This window comes from Lactuca virosa, chromosome 1 (genome assembly GCF_052849685.1).
Source record: "Lactuca virosa cultivar CGN04683 chromosome 1, Lactuca_virosa_CGN04683_v6, whole genome shotgun sequence".
In the NCBI taxonomy this organism is placed as follows: Eukaryota; Viridiplantae; Streptophyta; class Magnoliopsida; order Asterales; family Asteraceae; genus Lactuca; species Lactuca virosa.
In genome coordinates, this window is record NC_136426.1 from 181,910,216 (window position 1) to 181,926,909 (window position 16,694).

General features: G+C 31.0%; 1 protein-coding gene across 1 annotated transcript; it reads right to left on the minus strand.

The window, feature by feature from the left end:
* Positions 1 to 1,056: 1,056 nt before the first annotated feature.
* LOC145124914 (disease resistance protein RML1A-like) lies at positions 1,057 to 13,892 on the minus strand. The gene is made up of 10 exons (XM_079060394.1): positions 13,318 to 13,892; positions 11,831 to 12,218; positions 11,091 to 11,774; positions 10,678 to 11,001; positions 10,358 to 10,598; positions 9,765 to 10,285; positions 8,953 to 9,589; positions 6,467 to 6,522; positions 6,251 to 6,283; positions 1,057 to 1,110 (listed from the first exon to the last, which is right to left on the minus strand). The coding sequence occupies exons 1-10, from the start codon at positions 13,890 to 13,892 to the stop codon at positions 1,057 to 1,059; spliced, it is 3,513 nt and encodes a 1,170-aa protein (XP_078916520.1).
* Between the last annotated feature and the right edge of the window lie 2,802 nt (positions 13,893 to 16,694).

The window sequence follows — 16,694 nt, forward strand, 5'->3', positions numbered from 1 at the left end:
GGCTGTTAATTATACTAATTCTATTCCTAAACCACTTTATCAAGATGAACAAAATAGTGAAACCAGTTTACCTAGTCCCACTAAATATGATTTTATAGATGAAATTCAGAATTTTAAACAACCAATATGAGTAATAAAACTCAAATATATTGTAATTTCGATAATAATTATAATACTAATTTACTTAAAAACTTTTGGTAAGACTTAAGAACTTCAACAAAACACTTAAAAGAAAAGGAACTAGAAGTACAAGAATTAATATCTAAAGGTCAAAATTGTACTGCAATTCAATTAGTTAAAATATGAAGACTAAAAATTGAGATTGTTCATTTTAAAAGGGTCATAAAAGGTATCAATAATTCAATTAACCACAGTACTGACAGTTTATTAACTTGTTAAATGAGTTCTAAAATACAGATTAATTGTTCTAAAAATAATCGGTTTATGATTAACATAATAAAAAGACATTGGAAAATGAACTCGAATATGTGTAAAAATATTCAACATTCAAAGATTCACTATCTCACGAAAAACACTATTTATTAAAACTACAAACCAATAGCCATACGTATAATAAACAAATAGAAAAAATTTCTCGAATAACTGAAATGATCAAGATATACAAACAATCAAGAAATCATAATTTAGAAACAATAAATCATGTTTCTTCAATCCTAACAAAAACAACTTGTTAATATGGATTTTTATAAAAAAGAATATCACGTTGATTTTAATTACTTAAAAATTATTGAATATTATAAGGAATATAATAATAAGAAAAGAGCTTGGCATAACAAAGAATTTTCATATTACTTAAGATTTCTACATTTAAGACTCTGGGAAGATTATATTTTAATAAACAAAATTTATTCTTCATTTTTTCAATGGTTTGAGTTATTTTATGCTCCTAAACGTAATATTGATTATCCATTCAAAAGTGACTCTATTACTCCTATTTTTAATAACAAAATATATAGACATTGACTCTAGTCAAGAAACTATTTCAAATTGTCCACCAAAAAAAGGAATTATTATTGATAAACATATTTTAGCAACTCAATAAACATATTTTAGCAACTCATCTAGTAAAAGTTCCAAATCAACAAGCAACTGAAAAAATTTTGCAAAATATTATTTATCAAAACAATTACTCAAATGGAGTTTCAACAACTATTGGAGACAATTAGATAGAATAGAAGAAAATATTTTGAAAGAAAAACATTTACAAAAGATTTTAACAAATTTAGAAATAGAACCGACCAAAATAAATAAAACATTAAAAAATATGGAATTGCAATTATTCAAATGAAATGAGAAGAAAGAAGAGGTATGTTTTAATAAAAAAAAAAAATAAGAAGCAGGTTCTAGTAATTATTCAAATATTAGCTTTGTTCCTTATCAAATTGAAGGAAATTTTAATTTAGAAAATAAAGATCTAATAGATGAATTAGAGAAAAGACTTTCAAAATTAAATCTTAAAAACATTAATACTCTTAAGCAAATAGCAATTGATGAATTTGAAGATATTAATAGTGATAGTGAAACTGACATTAATACCCTCGCTCAACAATTTACAAATAATCAAGATATTAATAAACTTACTTATGAATTTTCTAAATTAAATAAAATTAATCAATCCGAACATAACACATTTGGAAGAAATCAAAAGCCAAGACTACGAAATTATTGGAATATATCTTTTCTTCCTGATGTTCAAGTTGAAGAAAGAGCATTCTAGTATGATCGTTCTCCGTACGTTGGAACTTGTTTCTACGAATGGAATATCGATGGATGCTCTGAACATCAAATAATGAATATTGTTCAAGAATGTGACAACCGTCAAAATTCGAGTCGGTTCTAGATTTGACTAAACTTAGTTGCACATATAGGCACGACACATACTAGACTTAGTAACTAGAAGCTAAGTTATAATCTACTAGAAACTTGGAAACAATTAGAAACGATGCACAGTGTACTTAGATTTCACATTGTTCTGTGAATTCTATAACTACTTAACTATAGAGACTATCCATATTTGGGTTACTCCTTGACTCAAACACCTTTTCATGAATCGTATACACACATCATGCACTTGACCTAGTGGTAAAAATTAGGTCCGAGTCTCATAGTATCTTAAGTCAAAGTTGAAAACTAGGACTAGTATACTTGGTTCTTCAATTTCACTTGAATCTCGGAACCACTACATAGAATGCTAATAAACCGATAAAAATAAATTACAAACATTATTTCTAACTTGAATAAGAGTTAGGAAACACAAAAGTAATTTGAAGTCTCAAATATTCAATTTATTTTGATATTCAAAGATGAATTAAACTCCAAAACCCTAAAAGCCATAAATCTCATATTTATAAACTTTAACCTTAAAAATTCTATAAAAATAATTATAAACCTTATAATATTATCTTATAATGATTAAAATTATGAAAATCCAATCAAGGAAAATAAAATTTAATACATTAACATTTACCCTTAATTTATAAGTCAAAAATCAAGGTTTTATGAATAATATATAGGTTAAGGTGCATATTTTATAAAAATTTCATAATTTTATAAAATATGTGAACTTTATAAAAATGGAAGAGAGGGAAACCCTCTCTCATCCCCTAAAATTCGATCTCTCTCTCTCTCTCTCTCTCTCCCACTATCTCTCTTTCTATAGTAGAAATCATTTAAACAACTCTTACACTCTTCCTTCTCTTTCACACTTCACCTCTCTCACACTCTCAATTACCAACTTCATTCTCTCCCTTCTCCACCCTCTAAACCACAAAATTTTCCAAAAAATATGTCCAAGAACACACCTCAAACTCGAAATCTTCATCATCTTGTGGTGTTCTTGAAGGTAAAATCGATTTCTACTTCACTATTCCTTCAAGTTTTACCATTTCTTCTTATCCATAAACATTTTTCTTTGAGATTATTCACATGCATGTTCATCAACACGATTTTTATGATGATGGTGATATTATTTCACCAAAAAACTAACATGCATGTGATGATCTTCAAGCTTAGATGCTTGATGATCCATGTTTGTTGTTAAAACCTTTCAAATATGTTCATGAAGGATTTAATCCCAAATAAATACTTAAAACTTCTTTTCTGATAAAATTCGATTTTTCCCAGAATTCCACCAACAAAATGAGAAGTTCCACAAATTTTCAGAAAATAGTTCATTTTTCTCAAATTATTATAATTATTGCAAGAAAATAGGGAATTAATTCATATAAAATACTTTCTGAGGTCTATAAATCCTAGGTAAATTTGTCGATGACCCCTAAAGTAAATGATGACATCTCAGTGAGTTTCATCGATTTTGGTTACTGTTTGGTATGGTTTTGAATTTTCTTTTTGTTTAATTAAAATAAATCATAAAACCACTTTAGGTAATGTGAAAAGGCTATCTGAAATTTTTCGCAGATCCTACGTCATGTGGAATACTCAGAAAAATATTTTCAGAATTTTTCATAATTCATAACTATTTTTCCCCGATTTTTGTATTTATAATGGACTAATAATGGGAAAAATAGTTCTACTCATCCAAAATTCATGCAAATTCACCAGAACACCTTATAGTATATTATAACTCTAAATAAAAATTTAGATGATTTTTATATTCAGTATGCTATTTTTTTTTTATTTTCTAAATTAAATACACTTAAATCCACAAAATCGGATTACATTATATGAAAATCATCATTCGTATTTTTCCCGGATTATGTACACTGTAAATGAAGTTGACAAAAATTTTGGTATTTCACTTTAACTGTTTGATAATTATTCATCAATTAATGATTATCAAGATAATAAAACAAAGAAAAATAGCAAAACTAATTGAAAAATATCTTTTATATTTTTCACAGCTTCTATATGTATAATAACAGTATTACAAAACGTTTTGACAATTTTGGAAACTGTCTCCTATTTATTTAAATTTTGGTTAGAATAAATGCACAAAAATTATAAAATCTAGTTAAACTGTTTAGAAACCCATTTTTATATTTTTCCCAGCTTAAGTATATTCAATGGTAGTAATATAAAAAGTTTGGGAATTTTTATCATCTGGATACTATTTTTCATGAAATTATATTGTTATGAAGGCTTAAAAATTGGGAAAAATAGTTAATCACATAAAAAATCCAAGGGAAAAATTTTGGAAGACCTCTACTGTATTTAGAATAAAAATTCAAAGTTTGAGAATTTTTGGAAACTGTTTGATAATATTTTGGATTTTTAGAAGTTTAAAACACTTTTAAATGTATTGAAATACCCTCAATTAATATTACAAAAATCTGGAAAATAATATCCAAAATTATCTTAATCAAATGAGTTATAAAATTTCACCATTTTAGAAAATGTTTGTAACTTAACAATATTAAATTTTGACACAATATTGGCATAATTCTATTATAGTAGCAAGTATACTAGTATTAGCTTTCTATTAAAGACTCATTAGCGTGTAACATCATGTATGAATCGATAGTGGTACAAGTGGAATGTAGTTCAAGTCATCATATGCATCATCTCAGAGCATTGTGAGTATTCACGACTCCCCCTATTTTCGGTTTTTATGTTTTGAGGTGGAAAAACATGTCCGAAAAACTGTTTATTGTTCGTTGTATTTAAATTGATTTGTATCAAACTTGATTGCTATATTTTGCTATGTATGTCTATGAAACTTGAAACATGAGGCCTTATCGTCTTAAGTCCCTTCCCTTATACTTTAATCCAACCATTAACTCTTTGAGCCAATGGTCATTATGGATAGCGTTATTAGGAATTGACAACTCCTCACTCGCCCGATTGCTTGAGTGCATGATACCATATTAATCTATGGACAAATAAGCATAGATCTTGATAGGGCATCAGTCATAGGCTTGGTTGTGAACTCATTGTTTGCCCATACACATACAAACTTGTTTATTAATTATAGCAATGAACTTTGTTTCTCATTACAACAACGAACTTTTATTACTGGAAACTTATATACTTGTATTAGCAGTGAAATTGTTTGCTCCTTGTAGCAACGAACTTGATTGCTCATTTTAGCAATGAAACTTGTTTACTCATTGAGTAACGAACTTTATTTCCCATGAGAATATGAACGTTGCATCTCATTTGGGCAACATACTTTATCTCTCATGATTGCAAAGAACTTTGTTTATGCAAACTTATTTACTCATTTTTGCAATATATATCTATTTATGGAAACTTTATTACCCGCTTTAGCAACGAACTTCTATTCATGAAAACTTATTTATTATTTTAGAAATCAACATTGTTTATGGAAACTGTTATCAAGATTCTGATTATCATGATTTCAAACTATATTACGTTATAAACATGTGAGTACTCACCAACTATTTTTATAGTTGACGTTCGTTTTACATGCTTTTTCAGGAATCATCGAGTAAGTGGCACTTAGGGACACTTCACTTTTAGGAGCATTTACATGTGTTGTATTTCAGTTTACATTGTAATTTCTTTTAAAAATTTGTTCAAACTCATTGTAAATTTGTAATGCTTTTAATACTATGGTTGATGTTGTCTTTTAACTTTTGCTATGAAACCATTTATACTGCCACGCCCCGTGTTTCTGCTTTAGCGGGGTTTGACAAAGAAATAACTATGGCAACTAGTATTTAAAAGTCAAAAGGTAATACTCAACTTCAAATTATTAATATTATTCTTTCTAGGTTCACTGGAACTCTTAAAGGCTAATGCGATTTCTATGTTACACCAGAAGAAAAAAATGGGATTTTAACTGCTACTAAAACCATAATAAAACAAGAAAATTGTCAACATATACAAAACGTTAGAGGAAGATACGGTTAATACATTAATGTTTGCCATTATCAAAAACTTCGTTGGAGATCCTTCTACGTTTGAAGAAAAAACTTCCGAACTATTAATGAATTTACATTGTAGAAAACTTATTGATTTTAGATGGTATAAAGATAATTATCTTGTTAAAGTCTTTTCAAGACCTGACTGCAAATAAACATATTGGAAAGAACGCTTTATTGCTGGCCTTTCAAAATTATTTGTAGAAAGAGTTAGGCAAAAACTAAGAGAAAGCTTTAATAATCAAATTCTTTATCAAAATTTAACTTACGGAGATCAAATAAATTATATGAATAAAGAAGGATTAGCAGTTTGCGCAAGTCTTAGGTTTAAAGATAAACTTAAAAAAGATGGAATCAATAGTAAAAATGAATTAGGAAATTTTTACCAACAATATGGATGTCCACCCTTGACGGACCATCTATATCAAAATCACAAAATTACACGAAAAAATCTTTGAAATATTTTAAGAAAAATAGAAAATATAATATTTCAGAAAATTATCATAAAAGAAAAGACTGCTCTAAAAAATATTACAAACGGTCATCTAAAAGATCTAAAGAAAATCAAAAGACATTATTATTTGTCATAAATGTGGACGTACCAGCCACACAAGCAACAATTGTTGTGCCATGAAAAAAATAAATGAATTGAATATATCTGGAGAATTAAAAGAACAAATAAGAAAAAATGTTTTAAATTCAGACTCAGACTCGGACTTTGACTCTGAAGAAAGTATTTCTGACTACCAAACAAATGATTTAAATGTTTTAGAACATACTACTTCTGAGTTCTGATGTATGTGAAGGTATTGGTAAATGCCACTGTAGCTCAATTAATGTGATTACAAATAATTCAATTAATATTCTCACTCATAATGATAAAGACCTACTAAAAAGCTTAAATTCTATTAAAGATAAAAATATCCAAGAATTAATTATTAAACAAATGCTTAATAAGAAAGTAGGGGACATTATTATATCTAATAATACTTAATTGTTTAATCTCAATAATGTATTTGAAAGATTTTCGAAAGAAAAACGAATTTCTACTCAGGAACTTTAAGAAGAATTAAAATTGGTTAAACAAGAAATAAAAGAAACAAAAAATAGACTTTTTATTGTTGAAAAGGGAAAACAATCTCTAACAAATAAAAATGATTTTCAAGAAATCGAAAAGGAAAAAGAAAATGAAGAAGTATTAATTGGAAAAGTTATAAATTCACAGCTTTCTCAAAAAAAGAATACTCAGATTACTTTAGTAAGGATAATTTTCAAATCAAGATAACGACTTTAATTGATAGTGGTGCAGACATGAATTGCATCCAAGAAGGAATATTTCCTACTCACTTCTATGAAAAAACTTCTTCTAGATTAAATGGAGCAGGCGGCTCAAAATTAATCCAAAATTACAAAGTTTCATATTTTCATATTTGTAATGATCAAGACTACTATTTCAAAACCCATTTAATTTTAGTAAAAAATATCACTTCTCCTCTAATTCTAGGAACACATTTTATTACTACGATATATACATTTAATGTCCTTCAAAATGGAATTAAAGCTAATACTTTTGGAAAAGAATTATGCTTAAATTTTGTGAACCTATTCAATACTCAAATATAAATATACTCAATTAAAAAACAAAACAAGCTAAATATCTTATTAACGAAATAAATGATATTCGTATAATTAATCAATTAGAAGAAAAAATATTCAAGAAAAAATAACAGCTTTAAAATCAAACTTTGAAAAGAATGTTTGCTCTAATATTCCAAATGCCTTTTGGAATAGAAAGCAACATTTCGTCAAATTACCTTACATTGAAAATTTTAATGAAAAAGATATTCCGTCAAAATCAAGAGCCAGACACATGACTAATGAATCGAAAATTCATTGTAAAAAGGAAATTCAAGACTTATTAGATAAAAAGCTAATAAGACCTTCTAAGTCACCATGGTCTTGTTCAGCCTTTGATGTTATGAATGCAACCAAATTAGAAAAAGGATCACTCAAATTGGTTATCAATTATAAACCTCTAAATAAAGTTTTAGAATGGATTTGATATCCTATTCCCAATAAAAGATCTGTTCATCATCTAGGGAGTCTAATAAACAAGCCTACATCTTCGTCAGGGTCGCTAATCCGATATCAACAAAATCATCAAAAGGATCAAGTATTTGATTATTCCAACTCTAATATTTCTATTATTGAACTCAAAAAGCATTTTGCAAATGTTGACTCTAAACATATGTAGAGAAATCGATTCAAATTCAAAAAGTGGAGGAAAATGAAATGTAGGTTAATGAATTGGTGGAAGTTCAAAATAAGGAGGAGGTCCTTAAGGCAAAGACCAAGACTATAGTAAAGAAGTACAATAGAGGCATTGTATGAGATTGAGGTTAAGAGAACTAAATTAAATAAAAACCAAAAGATTTTGATAACAACCAAAAACACCGAATTTAGACCCTAAATGATGTAATTAGGTATATGTAATTCGTTGGCTCCCAATCTAAGATTAAATAGTTAGAGAAAGCAAGACAAAGTTCATGGCCCATCATATCAGCCCCAACAATGTTTTGACGTTGTCTTCTTCAAGCAAGCATCCATTGCAAGGTTGTAACTCCTTTTATTTTGTTACATCCTAAACCAATCAAAGATATGAGATATACCATACTTGGATGTATATGCCCTTTATTCATGTGATGAAACAAAGGTTTGGGTGTCAAAAGGTATACCTCACATGCACGACCAAGTATGTCAAGGAAGCTTCCTGGGGGAAAAAGCTCTAAACCAATACTTTTCCTTTTCAGCTGAAAACAGATAATAAGTTATGTTATTCACAAACATACGATATATTTATGTGATCCAACATATACACTTAATGAGTTACATAGACCCATTCAGATGAAATACTATTTGGGTCGATTGGTTTAGGAGTTAGAAGTAGAAATTTTATTTTTCATATTTTATTAAAACAAACTATTATAGTAGATGTCAATAAAATCAATGATAAATGCGTGGGTGGATTTGGGTTATATGAAACATTTATTTATCCACTAAAAATATATTTAACAAAATTGACAGCTACCTTGATAGCGGGCACCATCTACAACGAATTTACGATGATAAGGAAACATGTAAATCCCATGTAAAGAAAACCGCAAGTTGTGTAGGATGTATTGTCCTGTAGTTGTTTGAAAAGGAGAGAGATCTCCACCAATTATGTGATTCCATGACTTGTAATAACCCAACACATCTTCTTCTTCTTCTTCCTTGTTCTTTACATCATCATACACAAGACACACCCCACACTCCTTTACAAATTCAAAAAACGGCACTTTAACAGTAACAGTAACAGTAATGTGGTCACCACCTTCCATGTCATTCATCCCAAACATCCAATGACTTAAAAAGACCCAACAATTTTGATTTAGGTTATATTTGTGTCTATAACGTTCGTATATCCATGTGCGGTTCTTTGTTATATTATTAATTATCATCATTGGTGCCGTAGGGAACTGACTGGATACATAGTTTGACATCTCATCCCAACTTCGCGATCTCTGGAGGTAGCAGAAGTGGAGTCCTTTAAGGTTGTTTGGAGAAGATGATGATGATGATGGGATGGCAAATGATATTGATGGCCCCACACTTTTATGCCTAAACCAACTCGGCATCTCCTCCGCCTCATACATTGTGCTGAATATTCCAAATTCATAAATCATCTGCCAAACACAACCACCTTAATTAATCACTACAACAATTATATTATATGCATTCACATAAAGAAAAAGAGTTAAGTTAACTACACAAAACTTGGATTTCAGATTTTGAAGAACTAGTTCCCACATGCCTTTTGTTAAGGAAGTCTAAAGTACTCCAACCCAAGCTATGTAATACCTTTTCTTCAACACTCACCATTTCCTGGATTTTGATAATACCTTCGATTTCGTACCTCCCAATTTTGGATTGCAGCAAATATGTGTAATCTATCCATGTTATTGATAACCGGAGTGGGGACATTTCTGGATCAAATACAACTTTTTGTATATAATAAACATCATCAGGATTAATAAACAACTCCCTTAATGTACGTGGAGGATACTCGACTGACTTCAACTTTTTACACTTCCCCATACTAAGTCTCTCAAGCCTAGGAAGGGTTCTCACACAACTGGGCATGGAATTGATAGGATTTCCATCTAAATATAATTCTTTTAACATTGATAGACAACTAAAGTCCATGGGAAAGGATTCATTAGACAACTTATTCTTTGCAAGTGATAACCTTACTAAAGACCTTGGTAAAGATATGGCAAAGGACTTCCAATCATGTGGTATAATACCCAGAACGGAAGAGAAAGAGGTTCTTCTGTTTACACCAATTTTGTTATATATGCACATTTCCAGTGAATCTATATCTATATTCTTGATTTGAGATTCACCAAGATTACAACAATCTAGCAACACTATTCTAACATTCTTTAACATGCCTATAATTCGCGGAAGTTTTTCAAGCTTATTGCAGTAGCTCAGATCAATGAGAACAAGTTTAACACATTGCCTAATTGAATCACAAACATCAAGCAAACCAATGCAATTTCTAAGTATTAACCTCTCGAGCGCAGACAATTGGTCAAAGTCACCAACACTATGAAGTTGTTTGCAGAAACTTAAATTAAGAATCTTCAGTGAACCTAACATCTTTTTCTCTTTGAAGGACGATCTACCCAACTGAAAAATTGAAATAAGTTAATATAGTATTGAGTTTCATCAAGTCACACGCATAAATAATATATGAAGATAACTTTACCTTTTGCCTCTTCTCAAGTCGTTGTGGATTAGTATAACAACCTATAAATGATTCAATATTGCTATACGACATGTCAAGAGCAACAAGATTCTCTATAGATAAGTCTGAAGGTATAGACTTTAAATGAAAGCCATGCATACATAATCCTCTTAATTCCCTTGGAAAGTTTTCATAAGACCCATGCATGTGCACATAATTGAGTTGTAGTAGCATAAGATTATCCATGTTACTCAATGCATCTGTTTTCAGCTCAAATGATGCTCCCAATTTCTCTTTCTCAAGTATGCGCATGTCAAGGGCAAGGCCTTGAAGATTTTCCTTACCCTAAGAAGAAACATAATACAAATAAACAAATTAGGCAATACAAGATATTTTGGACATACACACTACTAAAAACATACATGGTCTGTTACCTTTTTCTGTTTCAACACTTTGAATGACTCCTTATGACACCATAATCGACTTCGCTTCCATGGCTTGTCAAGTGATTCTTTACATACTTCGAATCTTCCAATCTCCTGAACCAACTGATGCATCTTTAATTCATTATTCGATCCAATACTAAGAAGACATTTGTCAATGAGATTCGTGATTCCAGATCTTGTGTTTATATCACATGCCTCTAATATTGTTTCACTAACATCTCTATCTATTCCAACAAAAAAACAAGCAATATGCTTAAACAAGTCCTTATCGTTTTTGGTTGACAAAGAGTCGAAGCTCATTCTCAAGACATTGTTTATATGGAAATTGCTTTCTTTGTTTAGTCCTTCCATGAACCCTTCCCAGTACGCCAAATCCCGATTATGCAAAGACTTGCCCAAAATTTCAAGAGACAATGGATGTCCTTCACAATACTTCACAAGCTTATCTGTCACCTCTTCATAACCTTCCTTGGGATGATTACAAATAAACGCATGGAAACACAAAAGTTGTCGTGATTTAGTCTCATGTAAGCCTTCAAGGAAGCGTTCTACATGCTTGGGTTTAATGTTTGTTTTGAATAGTGCACAACTCCCTGTCAACCATCTGTCCTTTGTTGTTATTATAATTTTGCTTCCGGGATGAAAACCTTTGCTTCCAAGTAATGCATCCAACTGAACAAGAGTATTGATATCATGAAGAACTAGAAACACCTTTTACGGACGAGTACATTCTCAATCTTTGTGGTGTATATTGAAGCATCATGAACTTTAATTGAATTTGTTTTTGAAATGTCATTGCAGAGTTGTTCTTGTAAATCAAGCAACCCATTAAACTTTCCATCACATTTCCTTGTGATATCTTCAATATAGCTGCTTGTGTGGAATTCATGACAGTATAGCCCATAGACATATTTGGCTAAAGATGTCTTCCCGATCCCGCCAATACCTGAAATAGTAAGTATGTCTGCCGTACGTAAGGATCCATCTTTCAACCATGAAGTGATAAAGTTAATATGATAGTCCATCCCAATAAGAAGTTGCCGAACATTCCCTAAGGGTACATGTAATCTACGGTAGATGTCCTGCACAATTTCTTCAATTAACTCTGTCTCAAACCTGAAACTTGATTTAATAAGAACTTCAATACACAATCTACAAACTAACAAACCAGATTTGAATATTTAATTTATCCAAACATCAAAATCAAAATTAGATCATAGTTATTAATTTTAAATTTTAATAAGTTTTTCACATCAAAACCATCTTGTGTTTGTACTTAACATTATAAGTATTTAACGTGTAAGGTCATAAATATATGTATAATAAGACCAAAGCTACCAATGTAATACCAATACCAGATTTCACTAATGAGCCATCTAACTTGATAAGGATCCTAACCTAGTACCACACACACCTGAGCCATATTTTGGATAGGCCTAATGAGCCTAAGCCTTGGATAGTCTATAGAAAGAAAGGATACAAGGAAGGACACATGTAGGGTGATGAATGGAGAAGATCATTATGTATGAAGATAGAGAGAAGGAGGATATTATTTAGTGAGAAGATTTTCAATAATGTCAACTCTATAAAAATTTTCTTGTAGAATTATTGTTCATTGGCATCAAGCTTGGGTTGGAGGAATTCACATATTGAATTTCCTTTATGATTTGTTTTGAAGTATTTGCTTTCAACTAATACATAGATCTCTCTTTCAAATTCATTTACTGTTACATATGTTTTGAGTTAAGAACTTCAAATATAAAGCTCTACCATAACTTCACTATGTTTCTATAAAACTATCAAACATAACTATCAATGAGGTGCGTCTGAAAAAGTGCCAGTTATGGTATTGTATATTAAATAGTAGATAGATAGAAAAAGATTCAAATTGATTTTTAACATAACCATATAAAAATAAATGAAATGGTTTAGCTAAATAGACTAACCTATGATAAAATATTAAATACATAGCAAATGTGAAAAAACTATCAACATGTTTACTATATCTAAATGAACTGATTTATGAGATCACATAATTGAAAACATAGATTCAACTTTGTGCATCTTCTTTATCCTAATACATCAAACATATATGTCTATTTACTGATATTAACGAAACTTATTGAAATGTGTGGGGAGAAGATAATACCAAAATTTCATGCGTTAATTAAATAAGATTAAAGATGTATGAAGAAATGGGTAAGAAAGTAGTTACCTTCCATTGACGTCGTTTCCTTTTAAATTAGCAACTTCTATAAGCGCTTTATTCCACCTATCCATCTTTTCAGCCAATTGACTTCTTTTATTTGCATTTGTCTCTGCCTCCATCGTTTGTTTATGCTTAGCCATTGCATTTCCAAATCTACTTTGTTGCTTCCGGATATGGGTGGACTCCACATGATAAAAGATGGGGATGACAATATGGTCGAATGTCATACGCTGCTCAAGGATCAACACCAATTCATCCAGACACCATGTTGATGTAGCATAATTCTTGGACAAAACAATAATAGAAGCCCGAGATGCCTTAATTGCATTTTCCAATTCTGGTTTTAGATCTTCCCCTGTTTCAATCTCTTCATCATCCAAGAAGGTAGTGATATTGGCATCAATGAGAGCCTTATGAAGGTGATCAGTGAAACTATGATGAGTATCAAGGCCTCTAAAACTTAGAAATACATCATATCTATGAGCTTGAGTTGATGAATTAGCACCACAAGTTGATGGACTATAGCAATGAGTTGATGAAAAGGATGAAGATTCTTCTGGAAGTTCAGATAGAACAACCATTATAAGTTATGGGTTGATGACTCTTCACCCTTCAGACAATTTTGTGTAGTTATTTAAATAATGTTTTTCCTTATATATGTGGTGTATCTCAGTAAGTTCTGAAACTCCTCCACACGTTATCGGTTATGAAATTTGGTTTGACCGGCTTTCCTCACTTGTGGTTCACTGTGAAGATCTTAAACATAATGCTTCTACATAAAATCCAAAATATTATATCTACTATATGCAACTTAAACCTCATCAAACTGTTTGAAACTCAATGATAATAATACCTTTGAATTCTTCAAAAAGAAACCTTTAAATAATTAGAATACAGCACGCATGAACTCTAATTGTGTGAACATTTCACTTTTTATTCCCAAACATCAAGTTGCATGTTGATTTTGGAGCTATATAGTGTGTAATGTGTATATGTGTGTGTTAACCCATAATTCCAATTTGATTAACTCACATAAACATCCCTACTATTGTGTAAATAAAATCCATTTGATGTTCACTTAAACAAATCAACACCAAATACCATTCTGTAAACAACTACAAGATTACTATTACTCCCCACAAGAGAAATTGCAATACATAGAGGAAATTTCAAGCTTGCACCAGATATCAACAAACAACTAAAAGATCTAAACAAAAAAGGAGTGAGTTTGATGACATGGTTGTTTATGGATCCCCAAAATTAGCAACAAAAATCTTTCCATCTTTGAAATTCTCTGGTGCTAGTATCAGCATAAATCTAAAGTGTTTCTACTTTTATTCATGGTCTTGTTCCAAATGACATGTCCTTTTTAAGGTTTCAATTTCAAAGTCTCATAAGTAAATGAACAAACAGTAACTGAAACAAAAAATTCAATCCTCTGTTAACGAAATAAACAAATGATTATGATTAATAAGATGAAATTATCAAACAACATGTGAAACTTAGTTGTAAGAATGTCGTTCATAGTTACCTGCCAACAGGAAGACAAAGGGACCTGGGCAGCGACGATATATAGAGGATGAACCAACAGTGAGGAGCTGAGTAACTAGTAAACGCCAGAGAATGAAGAGAACAACGAGAATTGGGGGCAAATTCCAAGAAATTCCAAGTAATTATTTAAGTTAGTAGGGAAGCGGCTGGTTTCTAATTATCTTTTGCCTGATAGGATTTTGCTTCTTTTGAATTTCTTTTGTTATTTCTTTTCTGTAACTAATGACATTTATTTATTTACTATGTTTTGTGAATACTGAATAGTATACATAGTAATTATAATTTTGTGAAGTAATTACAAAAATCCACATTTTTGTGTAAGTTTACCAAAATGACGATAAGGTTTGCTAATTTCAGTTAGTTCGTAGATTATGGTTATTGAACCCTAATTTCATACGTCTCAAGTTTAACCTAATCACTTTTGCAAATATAGAAATTCTCCAAACTCTTTAGGGTCTTAAATTTTTTGTAGTTACAAAAATCACCATATGTCTACCTGTCAACAAGACTCACACCAAGCACACACTGGCTGCAATTAGACTCAACACCAAGAGACACTGAGACTCACCCACAGAGACCCCAAACCCCCTCCGTGTATTTTTTTTTTCCTGTTCATCCTTTACATTCAGAAACTGGATCAAAACACCACTCCAACCATCTGAGATTTTGGGATCTAGTCCTGGAGTTGATCCATAAATGGCTCAATACTTGTATTTCATTTGCAAGGTTCCTATGTGAATTGGGAAGGCTTGAGTGTATTATTTCGTTTCTTAATTTCCAGACCACACACAGATGTAAATCAACATTATAGTTTCCTGAACTTGGCCCAGACCCATGCTGTTTGAAATTATATTTTTGAAATGAAGCATATTTATCAATGAAAAGATGAGGAGAACAGGTACCACCACTTCTTGACTGCGATCCAAACTTCTTGGGAGATTGCACAATCAATTGGATGATGGGCTTCTGTTTCTTCAGCATTGTTGCATAAGGGGCAGGTAGATAAGAATCTGATTCTGATTTTAGATAGGTTTTCTCTAGTAGGTAACCTCTTATGACAAATTCTCCACACCAATATATTCACTATTATGGGGACCAAATTATTCCATTCCCAGGCACCTGAAGTTTTTTTTTTTTTTTGTAGTAATTTTTCATCCATGTATACTCGTAGTGAAGCCACCGTGTATTCTCCCGGGGCTTCAAGATTCCACTTGGTGTCTCTTGGTGTTTCAGCTCAGATCGACATTAGCTTTGAAAGTGGAATCTTGGTTGCATTTTGAAAGTAGCTTGGGGGGAGAGGGGAACATGTCACACCCCCAAACCGGAACGGCGGAAACGTTCGGGGCGGAGGACGTCATGTATAGTATCACAACAATTGAATAATAGTAATCAAAACAACAACAACCATTGCATTAATAGTATAATGTTTACATTGTATTTGAATCATACACGATTGACTCCAAAAATAAATAACAAGTAAAGACTTGAAGCTACTATGCTCCATATTCTTGAACCCGGCGCGTGTACCTATCTACTAATGTCCTGAGAATACAAGTAGGTTTTGAAAGAGTATCAACATTAAGCTGGTGAGTTCATAAGCATTTTGTTTTAGAAAACTGTTTTGTGTTCTTTCGAAAAGTGCGTTGTGTTTCTCCAGAAAACCTTATATTTTCTGATGTAATGAAAGTTAAGTAAAAATGATTCTTATTAGTTCCTCCTGCGAGTACTTAGTGTATACAAATCATAAACAATACAGATCGAACAAACAATCGATTGTGTGGTTCTGCCCCAAGCCCACAACTAAACAATGAACAAGAAATGAGGCGGAGGCC